Source organism: Ipomoea triloba, chromosome 7 (assembly GCF_003576645.1).
Source record: "Ipomoea triloba cultivar NCNSP0323 chromosome 7, ASM357664v1".
Classification (NCBI taxonomy): domain Eukaryota; kingdom Viridiplantae; phylum Streptophyta; class Magnoliopsida; order Solanales; family Convolvulaceae; genus Ipomoea; species Ipomoea triloba.
Genome location: NC_044922.1, coordinates 25,564,009 through 25,582,849, shown reverse-complemented (window position 1 = coordinate 25,582,849; position 18,841 = coordinate 25,564,009). Strand labels below are relative to the sequence as shown.

General features: G+C 37.8%; 1 protein-coding gene across 2 annotated transcripts in view; it reads left to right on the top strand.

Annotated features, from left to right (window-relative positions):
* The window catches only part of LOC116024576, a 3,529-nt gene extending 2,524 nt beyond the window's left edge, over nt 1–1,005 (top strand). The window contains exon 3 of one of the 2 annotated variants that reach the window (XM_031265495.1): nt 506–1,005. In XM_031265495.1, coding sequence (XP_031121355.1) covers nt 506–539 — 34 coding nt within the window. In that variant the 3' untranslated portion in view covers nt 540–1,005. Of the gene's footprint in view, nt 1–466 lie in introns of both variants that reach the window. The other variant, XM_031265494.1, reaches the window with a different exon arrangement.
* Nucleotides 1,006–18,841: the final 17,836 nt, after the last annotated feature.

Here is an 18,841-nt window from a genome sequence, read left to right as displayed (position 1 = left end):
CCCGCCCCCCCCCCCCACCCATCCACCCAACCAGTATTTTACTAATTTTAGGAGAGCTTTGGACACCCATATAGTTTGGTTCTTTATTGCAAGAAAATTTTTGAACTGTAACTTGTGCTTTTTATTTGTAATGAGATTCAAATTTAATTCATCATAATCCAGTATTGTAATTTCGCAGCAGTGCTAAGCAGACTTTGGTTATCATTTTGTCATTCGAAAACTCTTTACTTGGAGTTATTGCATCTCTTCCCATTTATAATTTTTCTAATAGACTGAGTACAAGTATATCCAATCATCGGTGTTTCCTTTCCGAAATATGTGCTTAAACTGGATATATCTGAGACTTAGAAGTAGAGCTTTGTGGCTTAATTTTTCATAATTGGATGGTAATGACTTATTTATTGATGTGGTTTGGAGAATTGTAACTAACATTAAGTGTTTGATTGTTTGTTGTTTGCGGTATAAGGTATGGATTGTTGTCATTGTTTGTTGTTTGCGGTATAAGGTATGGATTGTTGTCATCTACAAGAGGAGTTTGACAGGGAGAAGCCTCTTTCTTTAACCTTTTCTTTCTGTGAGTATTTCAGAATACTTTTGAGATTTTGAGTCTTAATACTTTGCAGTGTGGCTCTGATTACAGGGGCTTCGCTTCAACAAGTCATGTCAGTAAGTGGCTGCCACTTTCTAATCTTTGTTGTTGTATAGATAATAGCATGAATTGATATGTACATTTGGCGTTGCAAAAAGTGAGGTGAGCCGGTGAGGGATGTTGTACATACTTATCTTTATCAAAAACATCTTTTGTTGCCTGCCTCCTGCCTGCTGCCTGCAATAGAACAGATTATCTAGGTGATTCGATTCCCTGTTGTTAAAATCTGCCTAGGTGGCCGGGATTTTACCTTTAGGAAGACATTAGTCGGGCAGCTAGCAGCTTAGGCGTCCGAGTCGGCTAAACTTGGCGCCCAAGTCGTCCAACTGAGCTGGGTGTTTTTTTTTGGTGTGCAATTGCTGTGTTTTTCTTCTTCTTATTATTATTACTACCTGCCTGCCTAGGAGGCATTTAGGTGCTAAGTGCCTCCGAGCGCCTGACTAGCGTCTAGCACATTCTACAACATTGATTTGGATGATCAACCTGATCACTAAATTCTCAAGATTCATGTGATCATTTTATGTGGCTGGTTCGGTTAACCAGGCTTGACTGAAGTTATTTTTAATTCTATTTTTCATAATAGTAAGTTTAGCATTAATATACAAAATTTATATATTTAGAAACTACACTAAAATTACTATTAAACACAAAAAATCAAATTTAAAAACAAGTAAAAAATGATAGAAAATAAACAAAGAAGAAAGAGTTGGTTTGGCCAATGAATAAGTAGGACAAGACAGAGGGAGTATTTGGGATGTTGGCAAATTATACCATGGACCAGGATTTACTTTGCATTGTAGATCTTGGTCCAAAAATAAGCTTCAAAACCTTCAAATTTTATATTAATAGTTGACAGTGCTTATCAATTTTTTTTAATTAAATAAAATATCCATACCTCTATACACCATCTATGTGATTCAATGGGACAAAACCATGATAAAAGAGATTGAGAGTGCATTTGCAAGTTTCTTGTGGGGATCAAATCAGGGCAAGAATCAATATCGTAAAAGGCGCTATGCACCCAATTAAAAATAAATAAATAGATAATACAATCATTTTATACCCTGCGATTTTATATATTGATCTCCAAATTTATACATTGCCATTCTTCCCAAATACGGGGTATAAGGCTCATATTTGAACCCTAAACATTATTATGCAAACGAAATTATATAACTTGTAACAAAAATTTGAAAATGCTTTAAAAAAAAAGTTTTTTCAGCAATGGTTCTCTGACTATGTTTATTTTTTAAAATTAGTTTCCGATTTTTAATTTGGACAATTTAAATCCCTTGACTTTTAAACCATTTCAATGTTGGTCCTTTCGTCAAATTTTGGTTAAGTTGAGATCAAATGAATGGGTAAAATTGTCTGTTCACATGTTTAGTATATTATTATTTGTATTTCTCCTGTCCTATACACTATATGTACGAATATAATCTCAATCAAAACTATTACTTTCAGTGGAAGTCTCTTAAAAGCTTGGAGATCCCAAATTACAAAGTAAGAAATGAAAGGGAAATGAAGTTATATTTTTTTGGGTGGAAGAGTTCTATTCTTAAAATAATGTCAAAATGATTTTAAGAAGTTGTAGGAGCTAGGCACTGACATGCATCCATGCCTATAAATTTTGCCTACTGGAATGTAGACACAGGTATTGTCGCCATTGGCTTGGGGCACGCCCGTGGCTATTAGAGGTGGCTTCAAATAGCTTTGACAGAGGTGCCAAAACGCTCAAAATTCCAAAAATCATTACTTTGGTCACTCAATTGTACTTTCGTGCAAAGGCAACTTCAAAAACTTGATCAAATAATTTATCAAATGCGTCAAAACACCATTTCCTTGTTGAATCACCTAAGCACATGCAAACATTCTATAAGTGATCAAATCGACTCTAAAAGATAGTGAGTAGTAACAAACAAAAATACTAAAATGTACAAGGAAAAAGAATTGAGTTTAAAACATTTATCAACTCGCCACACTTGGATTTTGTTTGTCTTCCAGCAAAAAGATTAAACCAAGTCAAGGCAAAACAATCTAACCAAAAGCATTCAAATAATTCATGGAAGGTATAAGTTCATATAACTAATAGAAACTAGTCTAATTCTCCATTGCCTTAGCTAAACCAAAAGTAGCTATATAATAACACTTTTAATCCAGAAACAAATGGGAATAACACAAACTCAAGGATGTCACTCAAACACACTCTTTTCTTACACAAGGATAACTCCATACTCACCAATTTAAGATGGATCTCTACGTCAATAGTTAATCCCCATCTTACGGCTCAAATTATATTGTGCACCATGGTTCACAATGCATTGTAAAGCACGGTTATGGCTGATACTGCAGTTGTGTTGAAAGGAAACTGCAGTTGCGCGGAACATATGTCGTTTCATCCGTCAACACAACTGCAGTATCAGTTAAACACAACTGCAGTATCAGATGGATGATTTCCGTGCAACTGCAGTTACCTTTCAACACAACTGCAGTATCAATTCAACACAACTGCAGCATTAGTTCAACACAACTGCAGTATCAGCCCATGATCATGGTCCACGGTGCACTAATCTTAGGGATGGTTGTTTTATCATATAGATATTTACAATCCACGCATTGGCATTTGGAACAATACTAGTGATGTACTACAATTGAAGAGAAAAAAATTGAAAAATAGGTTGTTAATTATTTGTTTTGCATACGAAATGTCAAAATTAGAAATGCTATAAAGAAGAAAAATAATGATTTACTAAAATATTTTTGCTTTTATTTTTCGCCAACCAATCTAGGTAATATATATCTAAAAACATAATAATATATCAATCCATGTTATACTCTTGATTTATGTCCGTTTTTTATATGCTAATAAAGATAAACATTTTATTTTAAATATTGTACACTTCAATTTGATTGGAAAAAATTATCCCTACTACATTTTTGTTAAACAAAATTACTTTTACACTGATATAACTCCGTTAGTATTTAATATTTTAAACATGAATTTTCGCACAATGCGTGTACAAAATGCTAGTTTCCCATAAGAGTTAATTCCAACAATGGTCCTCCGACTATGTTAATTTTTCAAAATTAGTCCCCGACTTTTAATTTGGACAATTTAAGTCCATCGACTTTTAAATTCTTTCCAATGTTGGTCCTTTCATCAAATTTTGGTTAAGTTGAGGTCAAATGAAGGGGTAAAATTGTTCGTTCACCTGTATAGTGTATTATTACTCGTATTTCTCATGTCTTATACGCTATATATATGAATATAATCTCAGTCGAAGAAACTTTGACTGAGATTATATGGCTTCGATTGAGACTTCGACTAAGATTATATTCATATATACAACGTATATGACAAGAGAAATACGAGTAATAATACACTAAATAGGTGAACAGACAATTTTATCCCTTCATTTGACCTCAACTTAACCACAATTTAACGAAAGGACCAACAATAGAAAGAATTTGAAAGTCAAGGGACCTAAATTGTGTAATTAAAAGTCGGGGACTAATTTTGAAAAATCAACATACTCGGAGGACCATTGCTGGAATTATATCGTTTCCATAATATAGGTAATTAAGAATAGCTCTACCGAGACTAAAAATCTTGTAATAAATCTTTTACAGTTTATCTAATTTGTTTATGATAAGGTTAGTCAATTTATAAATAATCTATGAATATAAAGTAATTATAATATATATATCTAGGGAAATTTTCCAATCCGTAGGAGAATTTAGGTCTTATGATATATATTAGCTTAGTAATATTGTTTCCTTCAAATTCTCTATACAGTTTTGCTATAAAGTATTATATTTATGCTATAAAGTATTATATATACATAACGCTTAAAGAATTGATTATATATGCAATTATGCTATGTAATGACACTTTATTTCTTACAAATTGTATATTATCTTTTTCAAATAAAGTACTACATTTATGATATAAAGTATTGATGATGATGAGGACATGGGACCCCGAGAGTGCATTTTATTGAGAAAGTCTTGACACAAGTGAGAATGGTGAAGATGTTGTCCCAAGTCTTGTTGGGCTAGGAAGGCGAGGAGAAAGTAGGAATTCGCTAGCCCGCGAGGGCAGTGCGGGTCACGTCGGACCGATGGGCCAGGTAAATGCAGCTGCATACAAGGGTTGCTGCCAGTAGATATCAAACCCAAGACGTCCAACATGGTACACATAACCTAGCCCACTAGGCCACTCCATTTCTTGTGTGTTGAGGTGTTAATTCTTATATTTGTTCCAACTTTCGCGAGCTGGCAGATTACAAACCAGTCACGACCGGCCGGCGCTTGGTCGACGACGTGGCCCGCTGACCACCTCTAGCCATGGCGCCTCTACATGCCTAGTGCGCCCCATGGTGTGGCGAAGGGACCCCAACGGAGGGGGGTGCAATATTGAAGTTGTATATTGATACATCTGATTTTTTACTATTATTTGCCCCACAATTTAGTTGGTTTTGTTGCTTATTTTCTTTACCTTGGTGAATTTGAGACTCCTTTGTGTGTTACATTTGCTTAAGCTTAGTTTATTCACGAACGAGGAGCAAAGGAAGTATTTTTGGACATCTTGGACAAGTTTCGGAAGCATAGGAATCTACCCAGGGTCGGAAAGGAGCAGCGGAGCACGAAAGAAATCAGAAGGCAAACGGAGAGGGAACCTCACGGCCGTGAGCCCCAACGCGGACAGCAGCGGGGCACTGAACCTCATGGCCACGATCCCGACCGTGAGGGAGCCCGTGACCCCTGCTGCTGTCCAGTATTTAATGACGCTTTTTGCTGTTTTTTGGGGTATTCCGAGCCCTAGTTTAGTTCAGCACATTTTTCCTTCTCTTTAGAGTTTTCCATAGCATAGAATAGCTCATATTAACATACTTGAATTCGTTTGCAAGCTTGGAATCGTGGTTTGGATTGGAATTACTCTTCGAGATTGTTAGTAAAGTTCTTCCTTTTATTCTTTTATTTCTTAGATTCGCTGCTATGCTTTCAATATTTAATTCTTGCTTTGTTTTGTTTACTTTAATAATGAGTGAGTAGTTCGTTTATATATGGGTTTAGATTAGGGATCTATTGCTAATCTTGATGTTCAATTGTGATTATTGCATAAAGGGATTGAATCATTCGCCTAGAGGTTATGTTAAATTGGGGATTGAATTCTACTTGTTATTAATTGATGGCCACAATTGATTGCTAGTTTAGAAGAGGAATTCATTACAATGAAAGTTGGGTGAAGACCTCGAGCCTTACCGATTTCAACCTAATTTTTCCTACTATGAGAATAGGGGTAATTTGGGGGCTTACAATGCTTAGGTGCTTAAGACTATATATGATTGATGCATCACGAAAGTGGGGCAATCCTAACCTAATTCTATTAATTGATTACAAAAGTAGCTGAATTGAATTCTTGTGTGCATTGCCCATATTTCCCCAGGTTAATTATTCCTTCCTTAATTTTGAGATTGTTAGAGCATCAAGATTGCAATACCCCTAATCTGACCCATTCCTTTATCATACAGTTATTCGTTAATTAATATGTTTTTCTTTAATTTCCCCTCTAAATCATTATTTACTTGGATTCTTGTTAATTCCATCGCTTTAGTGTCTAGGATGTCTTAATTCTCACAATTGCATGTCATAGCCCCAATCCTCAGTGGAACGACATTTTACACCCTCATATTTACATTCACCATTATGCACATCATATATGTGCGTGGCTAAGGTGGTGAAGACGTGTCATGCAAAAGTGGGGATGTCATGGACACGTGGGTTTTAGGCATGAAGGGTGAGGCATTTCTGTCCACTTGCCAAGACATGGGGAGCTCTTGAACACTATAAAAGGGGGTGTCTTGCCTCCTTTAAAATATCACGGTGTGATCAATACAAGTGCCCTAGTCTAGTGGTTTCTTGTCCATTGTTTCAACCCACCCACCAAGAGTCGATTCTTATTAGCTACACTATTGTCCTTAGTATTTCCAAGCCCGTTCTTTGGGCTATAGTATTTGTTATTTATTTATTATTTGGACCATTGTTCTGGGCCAGTATCTCGGTTTTGTGCGTACCTTTTAGGCCTAGTGTCCCGAGCAATCATATTACTATTTTCACACTTCCCGTTCTGTACCTCTAAACCCGGTTTATGGTGGACTCGGTTCCAACAAAATCATTAGATACTATTTTCAATTATGTTATGTTATTACTTTATTTACAACAAAATGTGTATTACTTTTATGCTTTAAACAAAAAATAAAAATAAATAAACAATAAAAGTTAGAGTGGTTGTTAATTGGCGACCACGCACTTTAACGCATCTAGTAGTAGGCGTGTGAAAATGTATTCAATTGCGCTTCCACGCATGTCTTTTTTTTTTATTTAATTTTTTCTTTTTCTGATAAAAACTCACTCCTTGCCGTCAAACCCAAACTATTTGCCCTCCAAATCAACCAAATCCTTTTTAAAACCCGCCAAAAAACCTCAATTGATTCTAGGTTAAAACTATCTCTATAGTTGACTGCTCTACTAATTGAATCGGTTCTACTCTTTGATGCTCGCCGCCGCTCCCCATTTCGCCTATTTGATTGCAGGTTTTTCTCAAACAAAATCAATTGTTTGTTTGTGTGTATATATACATTCTTCTGCTTTTCTTTATCTACCTAACACTAGCTTGCTCTATATTGTGATCATGTTATAAAACTTTTACGGATAAACACTCCATTAATTTTGCGTCTTACATCTTTCATAATTGATATCTTCCTACTTGGGATTGAGACTTGCATTTTAATTACTATCTCCATGTTCTCCCATTTTAATTTATGCTTATGTTTCAATTTTAATTTATTTATTATATTTTTTAATTTGCATAGGTTAAAGTTGTCTAGATTATGGCGGGGAGAGATAGAATCAGTGAACTTCCATTTGAAATAATTAACAAGATTTTGGGACTCTTGGTGATTGAAGAAGTTGCTGGAATGGCTGTTTTGTCTACCTTTTGGAGGGGTATTTGGTTGAATTTTACACATCTCAACTTTGATGCTAGGTTTTTAAAGCACATTGAGAAAAAATATTCCAATGCTCACAGTGATATTAGGACCAAAAATAAGAAAAAGGAAAAGAGAAACAATGATATTTGGACATCTGCGGGTTTGTATGTTATCAACAAAGTTCTCATACAACATAATGGATTTATTAACAAATTTATTATTGATTTTTCTCATACCTCTAGAAATACACTTAGGTCTCGGTCGTTTGACTTCGATCAATGGCTTCTTTTTATCACACACAAAGGTATTGAAGAAATCAGCCTTAGTTTAAAGAAAGAAGATGAGTACTGCTTGCCGAATTGCATATTCTCTTGCCCATCACTAAGAAGATTGCATATTTGTGGAGTCTCTTATAAACCAATAAATACTCATTGCACATTACCAAATGTTACTTCACTTTATTTTGAAGATGTTAACTTTGATGGTGGAGGTCTTTTGGTTGAAGTTCCTATGCTCAATAGTCTGTCATTTATTGGATGTGAGAACGTAACTGGTTTTAATATTACTGCTCAAAAACTTGATCATTTAGCAATCATTGATTGCCCTTTTTACTCGATTAACTTGGACTTGGCATATTGTCGTTGTCTTGAATTGGACAGTGCATCTCTCATGGTATACTATTCTGGCCTTTTTTTTTATAAATATTTTTTTATTTAAAATATTTGTTACAAACTGATCTAACTTGATTTTTAATTGGTTTCAAAGGATTTTGTTAATGAATTTACTGGAAAGTGGGAACTACAACTACAACTATATGCACTAAATGTGCAACACTTGAAGATATCACATAACGAAGAATATTTGGAATCATTAGATGATGATGAGCAACTGATGAGTGATGTTTCTTCTGCATTCATTAATTTGATTCAAATATGTCCACATTTATGGAAGCTTCATATAAATTTATCGGTAATTTTATCTTCCTTGGTTTTTTTTTTTTTTTTAAATGAGATTCTAGTTATTTCAATTTTTATTATTCTATATTTGCATTCTTTAACACAAATTTGTGACATTCTAGTTATTTCAATTTTTATTATTCTATATTTGCATTCTTTAACACAAATTTGTTGTGTAAATGTTTTAACTGTTTTTGGTTTTTTGGTGTGCTTTAATATATATATTTTTTATTCTTATGTAGTTTTATGATATTTTGCCAAAACTTCCAAAGTTACTTGATAATGTGGGTGGTCATGGATATAAAATGCTTCACGTATTGGAGTTGGATGAATTTACAGGGGTTGAATATCAAGTCCTTTTCATCAAGGGGCTACTTGCTTGCTTTCCAACACTTGAGAAGGTTGTCATTAATGACGCAATGAGAACCGGCTTATACTTTGACAATAGAGTGGAGGAGATCGTATTCAAAAAAAGTAAGCAGGAGATCTTGCATTTTCCCCGTGCCTCCACAAAAGCAGAAATTATTTTCTGTTAAAGAATCTTATTGAATTAAGTCGTGCATTGGTTCATGCTTTGTTTACATCCAGTGGTGTATAATTGTTAGTTTAATTTTAGTCAAATTTCTTTCTCTTTTTTTTGAGTGACTATATAAACCAACATTAGATGCTTTACTATAACAGTAAATGATGGCAAACGATGATTATGCTTGGATTTTTTCTTTTAAAAATTATTGTTATTGTTATTGTTGCTGTTATTTCGTATTAAAATTGACAGCTTGACACATCAACCCTAGAGATGTGTTTATTGATGAATAGTATGAAATGTATATCTTACCTTATTTTTTCAGTATAATGTTTTCCATTTCAAGAAATATTTTCAAATAAGCAGTCTTACCATAAAAAAACAAATATAGGTACTAACATGGTTATTAACTAAAAAAGGTCAATTTCACTGGTTTTTTTTTTTTTTTTGAGTTTGTGTATTTATTTGAATTTTTTTTAGTTCAATAACATAATTGCATTTTATAGAAAAAAAATTATAGAGGTCTATTTGATATTTATGGATACATTTTATTTTCATTCCCTTGAAATTGAGTTATGTTGTACTCATTTTTAAAATTTATTTCATAATATACACCTTATAATGTGTAATTATTTGAAACACACAATGGCTCATTTTCATCACACAAAAAAGGTGTTAAGGAAATTCTATCTTATTTTTATTCTTGAAAATGAATATATGCTACCGAATTGCATACTAAACAAACTCAAGCTTTGATATTGATAAAGCTGTTAAAGCGGGACCTGTCATTTGGTGGAGCGGGATATAAAAAACTTGTCAATTTGATATAGTCCTAACAAGGGTGGATGTCTGCCTCGCTAGTCATGGCGGGACCTATCAAATTTCTAAAATTTTAAATTTAGTTAAAAAATTAGTATAAAAAATTAATAAGAGTTAATTCTATTTTTGGTCATAGATTTATAAATGACATTTCAATTTTAGTTTTTTTTTTTCATAACATCTCCCGTTCATCCTAGTATTATTGTGGCATGACCATTTTTGATATCATGTCAACAAATCTATTTAAATAGTGTTAAACATGAAGGAATTTTGTCTATTTAGCCTACCATATTCTCAACTGATCTTCTTTGTTCTAATGAGTTAATTTCCTTTTTAGTCATAGATTTATAAATGTCATTCAACTTTTTTTTTTTGAAAGCAGAACAACAAAACTTGTTTAATTTTGATTCACTACAAAAAAAGCGAAAATAGCGACGGATCTAGCGACGGACATTTTCCGTTGCTAATGTAGCGACGGAATAGTGACAAATTAGTGACATATTTTAATTTTTTTTTGTTAAATTAATATTTAGCGACGGATATGCGATGGATATTGCGACGAAATATTTCCGTCGTTAAATACGTAGCTAATTTTGGCGGTAAGTTTTTGCGCAAAAATAAGAAATAGATTGGCGACGGATATTTCGCGGGCTTATTTTATAATTTGAATTGCTACAAATTAGCGACGGATTTATAAATCCGTTGCTACATATTCAAAAAAAAGTTCTTCGAGTTTAAAATTTAGCGACGGATCTAAATATCCGTTGCTAAATAGCGACGGATATTTATATCCGTCGCTAGATAACGACGGATATGTAGATCCGTCGCTAAATTCATAAATCAGGCTTTAAAACAAAAATCCAATTTAGCGACGGATTTTAACATCCGTAGCTATATAGCGACGGATTTCAAATCCGTCGCTAAATTTAAAATGGGGAATACTTTTATACGTTAGCGACGGGAATACTTTTCGTCTCTATTCCCTTAAAAATTTCGTTACAAGCATCGGATTTTTGGTTGGTTTAGCGACGGAATTTCCGTCACTAGATTTTAGCGACGAAATTTCTCGTGTTATGTCCTCGCAAATTTCGTCATCAAAGCGTCGCCGAAAGGAAAATAGCGACGGATTGTTTTCGTTTAACGACGGATATTTTCGTCGCAAAAGTTAGCGATGCGCTTTTTAGCGACGAACAAATTCCGTTGCTAATCCGTCGCTAAATTGTTTAGCGACGGATTTTCGCTATTTAGCGACTGAATTAGTCCGTTGCTATTTACGCATTTTTTTGTAGTGATTTTTAAAAAAAAAAGTACATCTGAAATGAACGAATGAGGTGAATTTCACCATTCCTTACGTGTAGCAATGACTAAAGCATCCTTAGCTAACATATGGAGAGCTTTATTTGCAGACCGTTTAGCAAATACAAATGTTGTGGGCACGGGAATCAATAATTGACCGTTCAAATATTTTAGAATTAGTTTTATTAGTTAATTAGGAAGATTATCAATTTTATTAATTAATTAGAAAGATTATCTTAAAATTATTTTATATTTAGTTTGTTAGAATTATATTATTTTTCGTATTTATTTTAGCTTGTTGGTTAGGATTAGTTTATCCGATATTTAATAATTATCTTATTCATGTGGTTGTAATCGGCTTTTTAATGGCTATTTAAGGCCATTGCGTGCCTAATGAAATATAGATTTGAGATGAATTTTTGAGTTCGAAAACTGAATGTTTTCTAGAACTCGGAATGAGTTTGACCATGAGTTGATCATGAAAACCTGACTTATCAAGGAATTTACCAGCCTTGTGGCGTCATCCCGGTTTTTATCGTTCTATAGTCGAGCGTGGCAAACCACTATACATCAAAACCCAAAAACAACCCTTTACCTACCCTAAATAAAACCTACAAATTGAACACACCAAGCCAAATAAATCATTCTGAAAAGTCCTTTTTAAATTAGAGTGTGAAGAGTGTTAGGAACATCATGTAATAGGTTTTGATGATACCAACTGTTAAGTAAGAATCCCCAAGTCTCGATTCATAGGCAAAACAATGTAAGTTCGATAAGTAAACTAAGAGCGAAAATACAACCGGGTAATTTGAGCTCAACTCGGGAAATATTTAAGCTTAAGGTAAACTTGTTTGAACAACTTAGAAGTTTTCGTGTTGTAAGCAAACAGATAGATCAGAAGCAGGCACGAGACAACTCTGGAGGAATAAGGGTCTACGAGACATCAACTAAGTCTCGAGACACAAGCCAAGTTCGAGAGGTAAGGACCTCTCGATATACCTATCGAGTTCGAGACGTAAAGAATATTCGAGAGATAGACCTCTCGATACATGGGATTGAAACATCAAGTGGTCGAGACATCTTTTATGGTCTCGATAAACCGGCACTTCTCCAAGAGGCTGAATGTTAGTCAACATGTGCAGATAAAATACTCTAAGTTTGGAGAAGAAGAATATCATGGAGATAAAATATTGAAGAGGTGCTGAGCGGGAGGTTTCAAAATGGACGGAAGTGGATGACACGTCAGACCTCCACCACAAACGGTCAAGAAGTGCACCAATCCTGAAGTGGTCAGATTCCCCAAACAAGGAATGATGGGAACATAAAAAGAGTAACTTTATCCAAAAGAAGCAAGTGAAGCATGAGCTCAAGAAAGTGGAATATGGAATATTCACTACAAAACAAAAGGCTCAAGTTACAAGACCACTACTCCATGAAAAATGCTGAAATTGTGCAAAGACCCATGTTCGGCGTGGGAGACCAATTTCAAACGGAATAGTTTTCCCTCCAACGGAACTATTCTTCTACTCTCATATATAAGGACGTAAAGACACAGAAGAAAAAGGGGTTGTGAAAGAGGTCAAGAGGTTAACAAGAGGTGTCTGATAAAAACGTTCCAGTGCAAAGTGCTTAACTTGGAATATCATCCTGATATTCAATACAGCGAGAGAACACATCTTAGTGTTCGAAGAGAGTTACAAAGCTAAACTGTCATACATCCAGAAGGTGACCAAAGCTGCTCTACATCAAAGTTGATTCAACGATAGCTTGTGGTCAGATTGGAGATTGTTACATTCAACTGTGACTATCAACAACGTCTTGCTTTGGATTAAGCAAGGGAGGTGGAGTATCCTGGCTGCTGTCCGAGCGAAAGAAACCTGAGGCTTGACGCGGGCTTGGTGATCAAAGGTCAAGTGCTCGAGAGGTGGAGTAACTGGAAGCGGGGAGAAAAACCTGAGGAGAGGCGGAGTAACCTGGCTGCTGTCCGAGCGAAAGAAACCTGAGGCTTGACGCGGGCTTGGTGATCAAAGGTCAAGTGCTCGAGAGGTGGAGTAACTGGAAGCGGGGAGAAAAACCTGAGGAGAGGCGGAGTAACCTGGCTGCTGTCCGAGCGAAAGAAACCTGAGGCTTGACGCGGGCTTGGTGATCAAAGGTCAAGTGCTCGAGAGGTGGAGTAACTGGAAGCGGGGAGAAAAACCTGAGGAGAGGCGGAGTAACCTGGCTGCTGTCCGAGCGAAAGAAACCTGAGGCTTGACGCGGGCTTGGTGATCAAAGGTCAAGTGCTCGAGAGGTGGAGTAACTGGAAGCGGGGAGAAAAACCTGAGGAGAGGCGGAGTAACCTGGCTGCTGTCCGAGCGAAAGAAACCTGAGGCTTGACGCGGGCTTGGTGATCAAAGGTCAAGTGCTCGAGAGGTGGAGTAACTGGAAGCGGGGAGAAAAACCTGAGGAGAGGCGGAGTAACCTGGCTGCTGTCCGAGCGAAAGAAACCTGAGGCTTGACGCGGGCTTGGTGATCAAAGGTCAAGTGCTCGAGAGGTGGAGTAACTGGAAGCGGGGAGAAAAACCTGAGGCTTGAGGCGGGCTTGGTGATCAAAGCTCAAGCGCTCGTTATTGTACTAGAAAGGGAAGTTTTTAGTGCAATCCTTCCAGGGAGTTTCTGGAAGAAGAGTGGAAGTAGGCGGGTTGGCCGAACCACTTAAAAATCTCTCTTGCATTTACTTTCTGTTTTTATCTCTCGCTAACTTCTCGATTGCACTGCATCTAATAACACCTCTCGAACTAACCCAAACTCGTGCTAACTAAAAGGGGATAACATTTCCGCTGCGCATAAAACTTTGTCTTCACCTCGTGAGGTATCGAACCTAAACATCCTAAGTTCAATACACACGAGAGGTCGAAAAGATTTGCAAAATCTTATACAAGTCTATTCACCCCCCCCCCTATACTTGTACCCCATCCCCTTGGGACCAACAATTGGTATCAGAGCAAGTTCTCTGATCGATATAAACCTTTGTTTATATTGCCTAGAGATCCTTCTTTGAAAAATCTTTTTAAATATTTTCAAAGCACGAGATAATTTTTCAATATGGACAGCATGTTGTCGAGACATCTTCTCTTTGATCTTAGCAGGTTTGACGACTGGAAAACACGCATGCTTGCGTACTTATCAGCCCTCCATGATGAGATGGCCGAGGTTATAACTTCTGGACCAGTCAAGATCCTAATGGTTAATACTGCTGCAGTTCAAACCCAAGAAACACCAAAGTACATCCCAAAACCTAGGGAAGAATGGACCAGTGATGATAGGAAGAGAAACAACCTGGACAATATTGCCAAGGATATTCTCTTCAGAGCTATAGACGAAACCATCTTCCCAAAAGTGAGGAAGTGCAAAACGGCAAAAGAGGTATGGGATACTTTGATGTTAATTGGTGAAGGTGACGAACAGGAAAAGGAAAACAAGCTCACCGTGGCCATGAAGAAGTTCGAAGACTTCAAGATGAAGCCAGGAGAGAGCATCGACAGCATGGAGTCTCGGTTCATGAAGCTCACAACCGAGATCAGTGACCTTGAAAAGGAGATCCCACAAAAGGAGCTGAACCTGAAGGTCTTACGTGGCCTCACTAAGGAGTGGGAAGTAAAGGTGATCACGATGAGAGATCACCGAGATCTGAAGGAAACCACAACAGACAAACTCTTCCGGGATCTCAAAGCCTTCGAGTTCGAGATGTTCCCAAGAGATGAGGACATTGTGGATCGACGAAACGTAGCACTTGTTGCTGAGCAACCATCCACATCTTCAAGGTCAGACTCTAATCCTATGAATGTTATGTCTGACGAACAGTTTGCTCTCTTTGTGAGAAAGTTCAGGAAATACATGAAGATGAACCAGGAGAGCAACAAAAGTTCACCTTCCTCCTCAAGAAGGAAAAATGAGAGATATCCATCCAGAAGGACGGAGGAGGAAAATCAGGGTCTATGCTACAACTGTAGAAGACCGGGACATTTCAAGGCCGAATGCCCTTACCCACTAGTAAGCAAGCATCAGGGCCAAGAAGGCAAGGATTCCAAGAGAATAGAGGAATCCAGGGAGAAGCCAACACAAGGTGGCTTCAAAGGATCATCAAAGACGTATCAGCGCAGGAAGGCGCTTGTTGCTGAAGAATTCGAGAGGACAATCGAGGAGTCCGAGACGTCGAGCTCCAGCGAAAGCAGCAGCAGCTCAGAGGATGAGAGGGGGCTCATCTGCTTATACACCGAGGAAGAGGAGAATCAATGCCTAATGGCCATTGACAACGAGGTAACCTCTACTCCTACATCTCGCTGCTCTACTTCTACCTCTCGTTGTTCTTCATTTAAAAGCGATGAGGACCCCTTCGAGATGTTGGAATCGCTCAGAAGGAACCTTAACATCGCCAATAGCACTCATGCTAGAGTGATGGATGAAAACAGCAAGCTAACTGCTGAAAGAGATATGCTTAAGAACGTCTCGAAAGAGAATTTGGAGCTGACTCTCAAAGTAAGTGAGTTAGAAGCCAAAGTAATCCTACTATCTGAAGAGTGCAAAGCTCGAGAGACGAGAGAGCTTAATCTTCGAAAGGTCATAGCATCATACACTAATTCCTCCAAAGCTATGGAGAAAATGGTGGTTGATCACAGACCTACAAGTGATAGAACCGGTCTAGGGTTCCATCAAGACCATCTCTCGAGAGATAAACAGACCAATGGTTTGGGAACTTCAAGAAATGGAGGATCTCAACCCAAACCAAATAAAGGTCATAAAGGACCAACAGAAAAGACCAGAGTAGCTATTCATAAACCGTCCCTATACACCAGCAATGGAAAGTATAGGAAAGCTACGAAGAATGGCCGGGTAAACAATATCGAGAGATCACCTTGCTATCTCTCGCAAGGCCATTCCAAGTACAAAAAGAGCTACACTCCATATAATGCACCTCAAGGCAAATATGGAAGGTCTGAGATCCACATAGTTAGGAACTCACGGATGGAGAAAGGAAGACTCTATCCATCTAGTGAGAATTGGTCATCAAATCACAAGTTCTGGAAGAAACCTCACTTTCAGCAATTTCACATGACCAAACAGCGTATGAAAGGCATGGTGCATAAGCCGGTCGAAAAGTCTCTACCTAAGTTGATTTATGCACCAAAGAGGCCTAAAACCTTTGCTAGCATTCCTTATAATTATCAAACGTACAATGGCTACATTGCGCCTAGGCCTGGAATAATGGGCACAAGGTATAAATGGATGCCTAAACTCACTAACCCACCAGGACCCAAAGTTTGGGTACCTAAACTTGCTTGATTTCCTTGCAGGACACCAGGGACGTGTGGTTCATTGACAGTGGATGTTCGAGACATATGACTGGAAATCTAACACTGCTTGAGAACATCCAACCTATCGAAGGTCCCTTGGTGACATTTGGCGACAACGAGAAGAAGGGGCGCACAAGAGCTGTTGGTGAAATCCAAAAGAATGAGCTGGTTATTAAAGGAGTGTCCTACGTTGAGGGGCTCAAGTTCAATCTCCTTAGTACAAGCCAGTTCTGTGACAAGGGCCACAAAGTTGTCTTCACCAAAAGCAAATGTCAGATTATGAACGAGGAATCTCTCGAAGTCGTCTTGGAAGCAGCAAGGAAAGGAAACATGTACATAGTGGATTGGAGGTCTGCAAAACCATCCCTATGTATGCTAGCAAGGAGCAAGGAAGATTTATGCTGGGATTGGCATAGTAAGCTTAGTCATCTGAACTTCAAGACTATCAACAAGCTTACTAAGAGGAACTTAGTGGAAGGACTGCCCAAAGTGACGTTTCGAAAGGATAAAATCTGTGAGGCATGTCAACGTTGCAAACAGATCAAATCCTCTTTCAAGAGCAAAGCCGATACATCATCCACTAGACCATTAAGTCTTCTTCACATGGACTTATTTGGCCCAGTGGATCCACCCAGCATAAAGGGAAAGAAGTACACTCTTGTGGTAGTGGATGACTACACAAGATTCACTTGGACCGTGTTCTTAACCAAGAAAAGCGAGACAAAAATTGCCCTACCAAATCTCTTGAAACAAGTTCAAGTTGAAAAGGAAGTCTCGATACTAAAGATCCGGTCAGATCAAGGTGGAGAGTTCGTTAATCAAGTAATCGAGAGCTACTGCAACGAGAACGGAATTCATCATCAACTATCAGCTGCTCGAACACCTCAACAAAACGGGGTTGCTGAAAGAAGGAACAGAACTCTCAAAGAAGCCGCAAGGACCATGCTCTCGCAAGCCAACATATCACAAGGATTTTGGGCAGAAGCAATCAACACAGCGTGCTACACCCAAAATCGGTCCTTGATAGTAAAAGGAGTTGGAAAGACTCCATATGAGTTGTGGAATGGAAGAAAACCGAATGTAAGCCACTTCCACTCATTCGGGTGCAAATGCTATATTCACAACAATGGGAAGACTCAACGAAGAACTTTTGAAGAAAAGGCAGATGATGGAGTATTTCTGGGATACTCATCGACAAGCAAAGCACTCAGAGTCTTCAACAAGCGGAGTTTGGTGGTTGAAGAGTCCATACATGTTACCTTTGATGAAAGGGCATCAACAGATCAACCATCAAAGACAACGGAAGCTGCTGAGGAAGATCAGCCAGAGTCTATCGAGAGATCAAACTTACCTCTCGAAGACAAGCAGTCGATAGTTCGAGACGTAGCAGAACTCCAGTCAGAATCAGATGATGAAGAGTCTACCAAGAAGAAAGCGCCTGACTCAGTTGATCAAAACCAGATCATAGATGTTCAACCCATATCTCAACCTTCAATGGAAGTATCAACTGAGGAGCCGCAACCCGACCTAAGATGGCTGAGAAGTCACCCTGCTGATCAAGTGATCGGAGATGTACGTGACAGAGTTCGAACCAGATCAGCTTACAGAGAAAGCATGTTTGCTTGCTTTCTATCTCAAATAGAGCCTAAGGTGATCGATGAGGCTCTAAGCGACGCAGATTGGGTGCAAGCAATGCAAGAGGAACTTCATCAGTTCGAGAGGAACGACGTTTGGGAACTAGTTCCGAGACCTCATCATCAGAATGTCATTGGTACAAAGTGGGTTTTCAGAAACAAGATGAATGAGGATGGAGTTATTGTTAGGAACAAGGCCAGACTTGTTGCCAAAGGCTACTGTCAGGAGGAAGGAATAGATTTTGATGAAACCTTCGCTCCAGTGGCACGTCTCGAAGCCATACGCATCTTTCTCGCATATGCCGCCTTCAAAGACTTTAAGGTATATCAAATGGATGTCAAGAGCGCTTTTCTGAACGGACTTCTCGAAGAAGAGGTGTACGTTGAACAACCTCCGGGTTTCTTGAAGGACGTGGGAGCTGACAAAGTATACAAATTAAAGAAGGCACTTTACGGCTTAAAACAAGCTCCGAGAGCTTGGTATGATACCTTATCCTCTTTTCTACTTCAGTGTGGGTTCACCAAAGGCCTAGTGGACAAAACATTGTTTAGAATTAAGGATGGGGATCACATCTTATTGGTGCAAATCTATGTGGACGATATCATTTTTGGTAGCACCAATCCAGACTTGTGCGAGAA